Source organism: Sinocyclocheilus grahami, unplaced genomic scaffold (assembly GCF_001515645.1).
Source record: "Sinocyclocheilus grahami isolate Dianchi unplaced genomic scaffold, SAMN03320097.WGS_v1.1 scaffold1342.1, whole genome shotgun sequence".
Classification (NCBI taxonomy): domain Eukaryota; kingdom Metazoa; phylum Chordata; class Actinopteri; order Cypriniformes; family Cyprinidae; genus Sinocyclocheilus; species Sinocyclocheilus grahami.
Genome location: NW_015506521.1, coordinates 177990 through 192540, shown reverse-complemented (window position 1 = coordinate 192540; position 14551 = coordinate 177990). Strand labels below are relative to the sequence as shown.

At 35.2% G+C, this 14551-nt stretch overlaps 1 protein-coding gene across 1 annotated transcript; it reads right to left on the bottom strand.

Annotated features, from left to right (window-relative positions):
- Window positions 1-6292: 6292 nt before the first annotated feature.
- Window positions 6293-11779, bottom strand: LOC107569406 (protein-lysine 6-oxidase-like). Its single transcript, XM_016255494.1, has 7 exons — window positions 10962-11779; window positions 10019-10127; window positions 9417-9554; window positions 7652-7808; window positions 6655-6750; window positions 6449-6564; window positions 6293-6360 (listed from the first exon to the last, which is right to left on the bottom strand). Exons 1-7 carry the CDS (start codon window positions 11578-11580, stop codon window positions 6354-6356), a joined length of 1242 nt encoding a protein of 413 aa, XP_016110980.1. The 5' UTR covers window positions 11581-11779; the 3' UTR covers window positions 6293-6353.
- Window positions 11780-14551: the final 2772 nt, after the last annotated feature.

Below are 14551 nucleotides of genomic sequence, written 5' to 3'. Positions count from 1 at the left end.
GTATTTGGTTTTATAAATGAACAATGAACAATCATCTTTACAGCATATAATTTAGGACATATATACAGGTGCATCTCAATAAATTAGAATGTCATGGAAAAGTTCATTTATTTCAGTAATTCAACTCAAATTGTGAAACTCGTGTATTAAATAAATTCAATGCACACAGACTGAAGTAGTTTAAGTCTTTGGTTCTTTTAATTGTGATGATTTTGGCTCACATTTCACAAAAACCCACCAATTCACTATCTCAACAAATTAGAATACTTCATAAGACCAATAAGCACACCAACACCATGGTCATTTAACCAACTTTTGGTGCTTTTGGCAGTGTGGGCAGGTGCCAAAACCTGCTGGAAAATGAAATCAGCATCTTCAAAAGCATGATTTTCAAAAAACACAAATGGACCAACACCAGCAGATGACATTGCACCCCAAATCATCACAGACTGTGGAAACTTAACACTGGACTTCAAGCAACTTGGGCTATGAGCTTCTCCACCCTTCCTCCAGACTCTAGAACCTTGGTTTCCAAAATAAATAAATAACTTGCTCTCATCTGAAAAGAGGACTTTGGACCACTGGGCAACAGTCCAGTTCTTCTTCTCCTTAGCCCAGGTAAGACGCCTCTGACGTTGTCTGTGGTTCAGGAGTGGCTTAACAAGAGGAATACGACAACTGTAGCCAAATTCCTTGACACGTCTGTGTGTGGTGGCTCTTGATGCCTTGACCCCAGCCTCAGTCCATTCCTTGTGAAGTTCACTCAAATTCTTGAATCGATTTTGCTTGACAATCCTCATAAGGCTGCGGTTCTCTCGGTTGGTTGTGCATCTTTTTCTTCCACACTTTTTCCTTCCACTCAACTTTCATTTAACATGCTTGGATACAGCACTCTGTGAACAGCCAGTTTCTTTGGCAATGAATGTTTGTGGCTCCTTGTGAAGGGTGTCAATGATTGTCTTGTGGACAACTGTCAGATCAGCAGTCTTCCCCATGCTTGTGTAGCCTAGTGAACCAAACTGAGAGGCCATTTTGAAGGCTCAGGAAACCTTTGCAGGTGTTTTGAGTTGATTAGCTGATTGGCATGTCACCATATTCTAATTTGTTGAGATAGTGAATTGGTGGGTTTTTGTTAAATGTGAGCCAAAATCATCACAATTAAAAGAACCAAAGACTTAAACTACTTCAGTCTGTGTGCATTGAATTTATTTAATACACGAGTTTCACAATTTGAGTTGAATTACTGAAATAAATGAACTTTTCCACGACATTCTAATTTATTGAGATGCACCTGTATATATATACATACATATATATACATTTAGTCATTTAGCAGACGCTTTTATCCAAAGCGACTTACAAATGAGGACAATGTAAGCAATCAAAATCAACAAAAGAGCAATGATATACAAGTGCTATAACAAGTCTATACAAAACATATAGATACACATACATACAGTGTATATATATATATATATATATATATATAATTTAGGTTAATGTCAATTTATAAATACATAAAAATATTAAATATAGATAAATATTAAATATAGAAATGTAAACTGAAGTACTGGCAGATCTTTTCTTCCATATTGTGATAAGTTTCGTATATCTAATAAGGTTAAGGTAGTCCATTTTAAAATCTTTCATCAAATTTATCCCGTTAATTCTTCCATTTTTACATATTGTGACATTGATAAGACATGCTGTTTCTGCGATGTATTAGAAGAAACACCTGTCAATGTATTCTTTAATTGTAAATAACGTAATGTGTTCTTTAATCACATTACTTAGACTTTTAAATCTTCACGAGTTTATTTAAAGATGTGACTAGATTTTGATTTGATGCTTTTCTTCTATGTGCATTTTGTTCCAACGTGTTTTCCTATCTAGTTCTTACAAATTTGAGATACGATTGTGATTTCCCTGTTCATTTATGTGATTCCATGTTCTGCAAATAAATAAATATTATAAAAATGTATATACAATATTTTTATTAAATATATTAAAATGTGTGCGGTCAGTTTTTTTTTTATTAAATGGATGAATCATTCAAATTACGATAGATAAAATGAATACAGAAAATATATGGGGTGAATTTAGTTTAATAGTTTAATCAAGTTCATGTTAAAAATGTATTAAAATATATATAAATATACAAATTAACATTTATTGCATTTATGCATTTAGCAGACGTTTCTAGCCAAGGCAGCTTACAGAGTTATAACATAAGATTAGCAGTTTTATTAACTAATGTTAATGTATAACGTTTTCAGAAAAAAAAATGTGGTTGAGCCCTAGATACTCACCCTAGATTTACCAGCAAATATATTATACCATAACCATTGTATGCATGCTTACCATTTTATGTAGAGTGTAAAATTCACTGTATCGTTTCTCAACAGTATGCTGTCTACCACACATGAGCACCTCGATCTTAAAAACCTGTGAGAAAAAATGCGTTTCCATTATTTCTCTAACATATAATGCAGTGAACTGGAATGACTCGAATGCATCACAATGAATAATTCACTTTAAATACAGACTATATCAGAACCTAGACATCATGCTGGGCAGCACAGGCGGGGCTGGAGCGTGACAATCCGGTTCAAACGCGCCCAACATGCTCTGAAATAGTCAGTTCACGCGGTTCTGGGACACAGCCAAAACGTCTACGCCTTAAAATCGACATTAATTGTTATTCACTGAGGTGAAGCGTAATGTTTGCTGCCGTACCTTTTAATGGCAGCGTGTTTACGCCCGCTGGCTCGATCTGAACACAGATATTTAACTCACCGTGTAGCCCTTCTCAGCGTTACTGCCCTCCGACCGAAACGACGGGATCGACACTTCTATAGGATGCATGATCCGGCCAGATATATCCGTTATTATGTGGCACGACAGGTCAAATAACTCTACGAGACTTCTGGTGGGTCCTTCACTGTGATTTTAATGGTTGTCAAGTTCACTGAGCGCCTGACATGAGAAGAATTGCAAATATTCCACGCGCTTCTTCTCCATCGCACGCAGGGGGTTCAGCGGTGAGTCTGCGGGTGCAATGCTGCCACCTGTCGTTCTGGCCGGGAAATACATCAGCAGCCCGGCGCCACAGAACATTAACGTTTGGCTAGTTTTCTTCAAAATCTAATGTAGACATTGATGTTACTATGTGTGATATATTTAGTTATTTTTCACATTGTAAACATAACATAGAATATATAGGAAATGTATTTATTTTATTGGGAAAATATTATATTCATAAATGTAAATTTTCTTCAACATCTCCAAAATTACATCATTTTCTTTGTGACTTTAACTACTTAATTATAACACTAAAAAATATTACTACCAAAAAAAGTGTCAAATTTGTGAAATTGTATAATGATCTGCTGAATGGTACATCATTTTGATTTACTACCTCTGTATTTTTTGTTTTATCTATGTATTCTTATTTATTTTCTTCTTCTTCGTTGTCTTCCTATATAATTTCTGTATTCGTAATGTCATCCAATGTTACATTAATTTTTGAAGTTAAGTGTTTATACTTGCAATAAAAAAATAAATAAAAAAACATTTGGGTAGTTGACAAATATGCCGTAAAAATGCTTTATGCATATATTTATGTAGTGTGAACTCTGGTGTTTGAGAAAATATAAGGGGTCACTAACTTTTTACATTTTTACTGAACTACCATAAATGTGTGTCCTATGGTGTGACATAGAAAAATGAAGAAAAACTCTTAATAATATACAAATAACACGAGAGATTTATCTTTATTGTTAGACACTTATTTTCATATATTGTTATTTATTTAAATTATGAATAGTTAAGTGTTTATACTTGCAATAAAAAAATAAATAAAAAAACATTTGGGTAGTTGACAAATATGCCGTAAAAATGCTTTATGCATATATTTATGTAGTGTGAACTCTGGTGTTTGAGAAAATATAAGGGGTCACTAACTTTTTACATTTTTACTGAACTACCATAAATGTGTGTCCTATGGTGTGACATAGAAAAATGAAGAAAAACTCTTAATAATATACAAATAACACGAGAGATTTATCTTTATTGTTAGACACTTATTTTCATATATTGTTATTTATTTAATATGAAATTATGAATAACATTATTTTCCCCCATGACCTTTTTCAAGAAGAACTTTGACAATGAGACAAACTTTGCTGTCATCCGTTCAAAATTGCAGAAGATTATGCCATTTTAAGATGAGAGTTGATTTTATCTCCCTACTGCAATACTCAACTGTTCTTTAAGATATTTGGAGATTTTAAAAAACAGATCTGCGGTTCTTTTATGTGTGTCATATCATAGGACTTTACGTCACACTAAAGGACAGAAATTGTAGTTAACTGCTTTAAAGAGAAAGTGAAATGCATTACATTAAAGTCTTTTTGTTTAACTTTGAATATGTCAAAGAAGAAAGAAAGTATAATTTTGATACAAACAATCAAATGACAAAAAAAAGTCATTAACAGAATTCAGTCACTTAGTCGATCAGTATGTTACTGAAACTCTTCTAGAGCCAGCGTTCATTTTCTCTCTATACTTCCATGTCCTCTCTCTCACTCATTTCTCTCCCTCAATTCTTTCTGTCTCAAAAACAAAGTATCAAATTTATACTTATTTTTATGTCACTTTATAACAGTACAAGTGTTTCGCAAAAACATCAGAAAATATTTTAATGTAATTATTGCATTTAAGTTTTTAATTCAAATATATAATTTAGGGGTGTCGCACCAAAGGACAACAAAACGTAACTTTTATAGTGATTCCAAAAAAGTTCAATATTTGAACAATTCTGAGACAAAAACGTATTATGTGTACACGTCAAGAGCTTCAGTAACATGGCCTAGAATGGGGTCCTTCAACTAATTAAAGACTGCCATTTACTGAAATAGACACTTCTATGCCTTTCTTTTTAATTTAAAATAGTTGTAATTTATTGAATCATGCTTGAGACAGTCACACCATAGGACAATTTTGAGATTTGTAGATGAGTTTGTTTCTTCATCAGAACAGATTTGGAGAAATTTTGAATTTCATCACTTGCTGACCGATGGATCCTCTGCAGTGAATGGGTGCCGTCAGAATGAGAGTCCAAACAGCTGATAAATACATCACAATAATCCACAAGTAATCCACACCACTCCAGTCCATCAGTTAAAATTTTGTTCAACGAAAAGCTGTGTGTTTGAAGGAAACAAATCCATCATTAAAAAGTTTTTAACTTCAAGCCGTTGCTTCCAGCTAAAAATATGAGTGCTAGTAAAACTGCAGAGTATCCATTGATGAGCAAGTGATGCAATGATACATTTTTCCAAATCAGTTTCCATGAAGAAACAAACTCATATAGGAGGTTATGAGGGCGAGTACATTTTCAGCAAATTTTCATTACTGTATGAACTATTCTTTTAAATGAGTGAAGACAGCTGCTGTTAGAGCTATGCAATAAATAATCAACATTATTATAGTTAAAGGGATAGTTCACCCAAAAATGAAAATTCTGTCATCATTTACTCGCCCTCATGTCATTCCAAACCTGTATGAGTTGCTTTCTTATGTTGAACACAAAAGAAGATATTTTGAAGATTGCTGGTAATCAAAGAGTTGGTGGTTGCCATTGACTTCCATAGTAGGAAAAAAAATACTATGGAAGTCAATGGCAACCACCAACTGTTTGATTACCAGCAATCTCAAAAAAAAAAACAGCACATATAATATTTATTTTGAGCAAACACCATTTTCTGAAAGTCATTTAATGAGGCTGAGTGTGAAGTTATTTATTCAAGTAATTTTCATTTCACACATAAAAGGTGTTGCACTAATATGAGCATCTGTATATAAATATCTACTTAGAATACACAACTAAAGCATCACTAGCACACTAAAGCATGTTTAAGGTAAAAACCCCAGTGTGGATCAATATCTGAAGGTTTAATGTTTATCATTTATCAGTCTGAGAGAATGATGCTGAATGATTTGGGGAATGTGTGGTATCTCTGCAAACTGTTTCATCCAAATTTCTATAGGAATCCAGCACAATATGACCCTGGACTCTTTCTTTTTCTTTTTTCATTTTTGCTTAGTAATTTCATAGCAAAAAAAAAAGAATAATGCAATTCACTGTAAAACTGGATTTATGCCTCAGGTTTTTATATTCTGTGGCATAGTCAGCACTAAAATGCCCTGCTGATTATTGGCTCTCACAAACAGGAAAGTGGCCCATGATCGGCGTCCATTCATCTGTTCACTTTGTTGCAGCTTTTTTTTAATCATCAAAAACTTCATTTCTGATTATCTTTCCCTATTCCTTAGGATCCTTTAGTAGATTCTTAATACCTGAAATAAACATAGCATATTAATGTCTTTGGTTTAACTAGTCAAACGAAATATAGTATACAATATAAAATAAATGAAGTATACTCACTGTGAAATATGACATCCTGAAACATAAACATAGTTTCCGGTGTAACGTACATCGCAGCGCACATTATTGTTACTGTAGTCCGACTCTGGCACCTGGTAACTGGGATTTATACTAACCTAAACCAGAAAAAGAAAAACAGGCTGGAAGTCAGGAACATGATATTGGATATTTCTTGAATGCAATAACTCTTGATTAAGGCCAAAAACCTTGAGGATGTAGTTTCCAGGTTTCACATCAGTAATATCTATCCACTGGCAGTCGATGTCGGCATTGTAAGTGTCGTAACACCCTGGACTCAGGCCCTGGAAATACAACAACAGTTTACTTTCAGCGCATGCACATGTAAAATGGTTACAGTACCTTGAAGTACAATGTAAACCAAGGTATATACAGCATCAAGGTATTTTTCAAAGTACCATGGTATTAACATATTATACAATCATGGTACTGCCATGGTAAGTATAGGGTTAACATGTTTCATTAAGGTTAATTATTTTTTGCAATATCTGTGATTCATAATATTGACAGTCGATTGCTTATAACAGATACATTGGCTGTGTCCTAAAACCTAGTGAGCTGCATACATAGGCAATATAGAATCCTGGCCAGGACCCGTCCTGGGAAAATGGCACGTATGGTCACCCTAATTTGAGTAGTGTTGTTAGCTTAGCAACATGTTAACTTCAAAATCTTTACAAAATCAAAAGACTGTGATGAGTCTTTAGTGAGTTATTCATGAGAAGCGCTATTGTTATAATGTACAAAGTTACAAATGCATCACATGAGGCTTCATTTAAATTATAGTTTAATGTATTTCTTATGTTTACTGTAGTATGTCTATATAGTAGCTAAGCAAAATGCTAACCTTAAAGACTTTTGAAATCCATTGTGAATTGAGCCTTCTGTGTGTTTTTCATAAAAAGCTAATTTTTTAATAATGTACAGAGTTCCAAATTAGTCACATATGAGGCTTAATTTCAGTTATGTAAATGAATGTATTTCTTATGTGAAGTATTGTTGTTAGCTTAGCAACACGCTAACCTCAAAGTCTTTAGAAATCAATGGTGAATTGTGTCTTCTGTGTGTTTTTCATGAGAAGCACTATTTTTATAACATACAATGTTCCAAACCAGTCACATGTTTCCTATCAGTTATGTAGTTTTGGAGTCAGAAATATATACATAAATAATCAATGAGAGTGACCTGAGTGTGGGAGGTGCAGGCGTATCGTCGGTAGTAGCCGTAGTCACAGGACGTGTCTTCCAGACAGAAACTGGCCTTGTGTCCCTCTGCTACTCTTCGCTGAGAACTGGCTTCCAGTAGGTCATAATGACTGAACTCGTCCATGCTGTGGTAGTGCCTAGAAACAGCAAAGTAAATCAGATTGTCATCATGCATCACTTTCAACTGGTGCTTTTCAAATTTTGCCTGCCTCTGGGAATCTCATTGCTAGCTGGGTTAGTTCATAGGATTTAGAATGCCTGCCATTCATTTTCAACGCTTTAATCCAATTAATGAATTTCCTAAACACTGGGACATATATCAGATCTTCAGGAAGAAAAGAATGTCGTGCAGAGCCTTTCCAAAAGAACTCCATGGCCAATGTGTGAGCTGGAATTTACACCACGCAAACCTCTGCTTATTTCACCTCAAGTAGTCTCAATGGTGCCAGTGAAATTGTGAAAGAGACAGTTCAACCAAAAATTTCAATTATCTCGTAATTTACTTCACTTTTTCATGTTCTAACCACAAAAGGAGACCATTTTAAGACCGTTTTTCATGCATTTTTTCCCCAATTACAATGAATGGGGAATTTCGAGCTTCAAAATGTAGCAAAAACCACCATAAAAGCATCATAAAAGTATTTTTATATGATTTGTGTGCTATATTTCAAATCTTCTGAAGCCAGACAATAGCTTTGTATAAGAAACGGACTGAAATTTCATCTTCTCCTCCTAGTAAGCTTTTAATTTGAGAATCACCGTTACTGGAGTTATTGAGTTGAACCAGATCAGTCTGACTTGTGAAGAAATAATTCATATTTGTAAATAAACCTGTGAACTGGATTATTCAGACCATTTTTGAGAACTGAATCAACGATTCATTGAATTATCAAGATCCAACTCAAAAGAACAATTCATTTACAAATTCGACATTGCTACACTAGAAATATTGCACACAATTCATGCTGACTACTTTTATGAAGTTTTGCATTTTTGAAGCTTAAACGTATATAGTCTCTATTCATTGCAATTATATGGGAAAAGGCGACCAGTACATTCTTTAAAATTTATCCTTTTATGTTCTACAGAATATACAAAGTCATTTATGTTTGGAATGAGTAAATGACACGTAAAAGTAATTTCTGGGTGAAATATTCCTTAAAACCAAGTGGAAAAACTGTAAAAATCCCAAAATCACTTCATATTATCTTATTGGACGGTTCAGTAGCCCCAGCTTAAAAAAATTGTGCAGTATAAAAAATAAATAACAAACAGAAGACGTTCATATTATGGCACATCAAATAAATGCATGTCAGCACACAGACCTTACGCCTCATTTATGCATAAGACCTAAAGTCATTGTATACACTGGAGCTTGTCCAAATGTAAGCCGTAGTTGATGGTGAGGCACGGCTTTACTTCAGGACAAAACTATGCAGTGAGCCATTACGGAGTCAACTGAAATATAAGCAGCAATAGTGGGCCTCTGCAAAGTGTTTTCATTTAGACAAGAACACAGACCCTTTTCCTTGTAAAAAACAGCACCACCAGCACTAGATTCAGTCCGATACAACGCTCAAACCATGATAAAGCTTCACAATCTTGCTGTTTTTTGCCTAAGGAATTCAGTTCATTGCATCATATCTGCTCCCTTTAGGGTTCTTAATAGTGGTCTGTGATGCATTACTAAACATGCAGCATCAGAAAACGATGCAAATGCCTGGACCTGTTAGATTCAGACTTACTGATGGCAGCTGTGCCATTCCCAGCTGTAGCGCGGCCTGCTGGGAAGAAAGTCGGCGGTACCTTGGTTCTTGACTCGCTGCGGGAACCTCAGCAACATGCGCGTGTCGTAGTCTCTCACGCTGGATCTGTATGCAGTGCTGCTCAACAAAAACAGCCCAATGGTTACAAAATATCAGACATTCCTTGAGTTTCTCATATTGTCCTAACAGCTTTCAGAATGTGTCTCTTGGCCCCGTGGCCACATTTCAAGCGCACATGGAACAACTACAGATGCACGTTTCCAAAGAAACTGGACTGGACTATTCTTGTGTGCCCCAGTAATGTGTTTCACAGTCATGCATGTGATTAATCTTTCCATGTAAACAGCTTTATGTGAAATCTGTTTGTAGAGTTTCTCACTTCCCATCATGGCAGGACTTTTCGTTTAATTCTTTCCACTCTCACAGGGCTGGTTTGAGTTATAGGATGTTCCTACCACATGGGATTTAAATAGAATGGGATACACTTGGAGGAATGTGAGAGTGCTAACTCTCCTTCTCTGGTTGCAACACTGCACCAAAAATCTTGATTACGTTCTTCTGTTTTATATCAACAATAATACCTCGCCAAGCAGTTTTCCTCAGCGGCGCATCTGAGATTGTACATTGGAACGCTCTGCACATAGGCGGACGCTTGGATGTAGTATGGGTCTCCAACAAGATCAGGCAAACCTATGAAACACTGAAGTGTTTTATTAAAAAAATACAAGAAAATGCACAGAATTAAAATTAAAATACAAGTTATTTAAAACAGCCTAAACTAGCCTGACCACCTGCCAAGTGACAAAAACCCTTCGAAAAACCATTAGACCACCCTGAGCAGCAAACTACCTTAGTCGTTTTTTTTTCCTGCAAGGATGCCATTATTGTAAACTAACGGTTTCAGTTAAATTAAACACATGTAATTATGCAATTAAAATACAAGAGGAGGATCCGATGGCGTCTTGCTCTTTTTTTTTTACAGTTTAACCAATACATAGTGGATAGATTATGCATTTTGCGAGTGGATGTGACGCAAATCATTTTAACCCATAGTAATTATGCAACGTAATTATCAAAGATGTAATTAATAGTCATTTCTATTCATTTACTTGGCAAGTTGCCAAATCCACAAAAAAAAAAAAAAATAATAATATATATATATATATATATATAATAATGTTTTTATTATCGGTCTAAAAGAAGACCGAAATATGCAAAGAATTTGTAAAAATAATAATAACCTAAAACTGCTATCATCGTGACCGACTTTACATCAGTGCAAAAATATTTGTTGACATTTTCCTCAGTAATGCATTCCCATACACATAAAATTAATATTAAAGAAAAATATATTCGATATAATAAAAAGGAAACATCTAGTTTAAAATACACGTGCCATGTTTTTTTTATTTTTTAAAGTTTTTACCATTTTCTAAAAAAAATAATAATTATTATTATATATATATATACATGTAACGTTTGAATAAGCATGATGCACACAGATAGACTTGATTCGGTCCTTACCATACTGGGAGTATCTTGTGCCATATCCCGGGCGCGCTGCAGGACGGGGTCTCTCGTACGCATCATACTCGTTATAAAACGGGTTGTCCGGGTCATTAGACTTGTATGGGTTGTAAGGATCATCTCCAACCATCATTTCATCATCCAGCGCGGGTCTGTCGGTGCCGTTGACTGATGTTTGCAGCTGCTCCGTCTGATTCCTGCGCCCGCGTGATCCTCTGGCTCGCGCTCCATCTCCACCTGATGACCAGCGCAAGGCACCACCGCGCGCACCGATACCTGACTGCAAGCGCGCGGACTTGCGGCTCTGGGAGGGTCGCAGTGAAGCAGCAGCAGCTGAGCCGTCGGTTCTCGTGGCCGCATCATCGTTGCGGACGATGGCTATCGGCCTGGCTTGCGTCTGCTCTTTGTTTGCGTCTCGTTTTAACGGTGGCTGATATTCCGAGCCTTGACTTAATATACTAAAGAGTTTGCCGTTGTGCTGCCATTGTAAGGTTTGTCTGAGAGCTGCCGCTCCACTGTTGCCCTGACGCTGAGAAAGACCAGTTCGTACAATGCAACTTAATAAACACACATGCGCAAATGCGTAAATTAAGGTGTCAGTTAAACTCCTACTCATTTTTTATGTTAAATGGACTTCTCCAGTTCTTCTGCTTGCCGAAGTTCCAGTAACTGAATTGGGGGGGGAAATGGGCTAAGTTGTGCTCTTTCATAAAGCTTGTTCGAAAATAATAAATTAAGTTAAATCAAGTGAGACTTACATAACTGAAAGGTGAGATCTCAGCGCGACCTCCTATTGCTCTGCACTTGGACTAACTGATGCGTTGTAAGGTTTGTCTGAGAGCTGCCGCTCCACTGTTGCCCTGACGCTGAGAAAGACCAGTTCGTACAATGCAACTTAATAAACACACATGCGCAAATGCGTAAATTAAGGTGTCAGTTAAACTCCTACTCATTTTTTATGTTAAATGGACTTCTCCAGTTCTTCTGCTTGCCGAAGTTCCAGTAACTGAATTGGGGGGGAAATGGGCTAAGTTGTGCTCTTTCATAAAGCTTGTTCGAAAATAATAAATTAAGTTAAATCAAGTGAGACTTACATAACTGAAAGGTGAGATCTCAGCGCGACCTCCTATTGCTCTGCACTTGGACTAACTGATGCTCAAGTGCAAGAGGGAGGAGGAGCTGATTTTTTAAAAGTTTCTTGTTATACAAGCTCCGGTAACGGAAAAGCCCCGTTCTTATGAAACTGTAAAACGTGAGATTGAACATGTTCAAAAGAAGACCGAAATATGCAAAGAATTTGTAAAAAAAAAAAAATAAATTAAAAAAAAAAGAAGAAGAAGAAGAATAACCTAAAACTGCTGTCAATCGTGACAGACTTTACATCAGTGCAAAAATATTTGTTGACATTTTCCTCAGTAATGCATTCCTATACACATAAAATTAATATTGAAGAAAAATATATTCGATATAATAAAAAGGAAACATCTAGTTAAAAAAAACAACGTTTTACCATTTTCTAAAAAAATCAATAAAAAAAATCAAGTGTAACCATCAAATAAAACGGATTTATTGCTGCTTGAATGCATGTGTACATAGGCCTATCTTAATAATTATTTTTCAACATATTTTAAATAAATAAAAAGAAACCAAACTGACAGTTTGTTACTTTTTTTACTTTTCAAAAAATAACTTTGTTATTTTTTTTCGTATACATTTTCTTTTTATAATACAAAATATTTTTTTTATAATTTTATAAACAGATACAGTAGCCTATAAAAAAGTTTTACATCATTACATTTTCTTCAAAACATTATTAACAAAAGATAGAAGAAGTGGGTTTTGGGTCAGCATTTCTCATTTCTTTTCTGTTGTGCTGTGACGAATCTGACTTTTAGATGAACCTTTAAGAGCCAAAAAATAAATAAAAACACCTCTTGGCAAAATGTCTCCATATCAATATTCTAGAGAGAGGCCTGCAAAGTAAGCAAAACAGATTTACACTACATTGTCTGTTCAGGAAGTTGATGCTCATAAAACGAGATCCTTTTTTATTTTCCTCCTATAACTTTCACTATTTTCCTCCTATAACTTTCACTAAATCCTTTATTACTTTCTAGCCCTTTTTTGAAAGCAAAGTCATGTGTGGGGCCTTCACGAGGTGCTACATTAAACATCACATGTGCTGACTTTCAATAGGAGCTTTTGCTGGAAACTGTTCTACGTTCGTCACATGATGCACTGTTTATAACATTCAATCATAAACTTACCTGGGCCACCCAGACCTTAACGTAGATCCCTCCTTCCTCTTTCCCTTAACTGTTACGTACTCTAATCTGACCCAACTGCCTTTTTATACTTTCCCATGAGCAATGCATCCTATGGCTTGCAAAGGAAGCATAATTGCTAGTTAGAAAAACTTAATCAATGGTCTCCAAATTCTGTGTCTAGCCTCTTAAAGCACTCATGCCCAGTGACAAACCGCAAGGACCAACAATGCACAACTAGAAATAGAGGTTTCCAAAGTCTTTTTTCCTCTCTTTTCAACAGAAAATATCCTTTAAATGTAAGGCTTCACTGAACGTGTGCCATAAATTACATAGATGATATTTCATTGTGGCATTCACTCTGAACCCATAGACTATATATTATCTTAGTCAATGCAAAAAGAATCTCTTTTAGATGAGCTATTCCATATTCATCATCCACGAGTGCAATGAACTTCCATCATGCAAACTCTTTTAGGGACACTAGAGGGCTCATTTTAACTTAACAAGGTATCACCAATGTATCCTCTGCAGTGAATGGGTGCCGTCAGAATGAGAGTCCAAACAGCTGATAAAAACATCACAATAATAAACAAGTAATGTGAGTAATCCACAAGATGCATGTTTGTAATGAACAAATCCATCATTAAGACATTGTTAACTTCAAACCATTGCTTCCTGCTAAATTATGAGTCCTTATCCATAATACTGCTTCCTCCAGAGAAAAAAAACTGTCTAGTCTAAATCAGGAGAGAAAGATGCACAGTCCAAACAGTTCTAAACAAATGTTGGTGGATTTTGATGGGAAAGTACAACAGGGGATGAACTTCTTTACTGGAGGAAGCGTTGTTATGGATTATGGACTTGTTTTGGACGGCAGTGATGGTTTAAAGTAAAAAAAAAAATCATATTAATGATGGATTAATTTTGTTTCTTATAAACATGCATCTTTTCACTTCACAAGACGTTAATTAATGGACAGGAGTGGTGTGGATTATTGTGATGTTTTTGTCAGCTGTTTGTACTTTTTATCAGCTGTCGACATTCTGACGGCACCCATTCACTGCAGAGGATCTTCAAATCTGTTCTGATGAAAAAGCAAACTCATCTGAGGGTGGGTAAATTGTCAACAAATTTTCGTTTTTGGGTGAACTATTCCTTTAAGAAATAAAGTACAACACGCTTTTATTGCTTTTATAAAATAATTACCATCTAAAAATAAATAATAAAAATATTTTTAAAACGTTAAAATGTTTATTTAATTCAAAAATGTATTAATAATATTAATTAAAAATATATAGTTATATTTTATTTTGAGCAAAC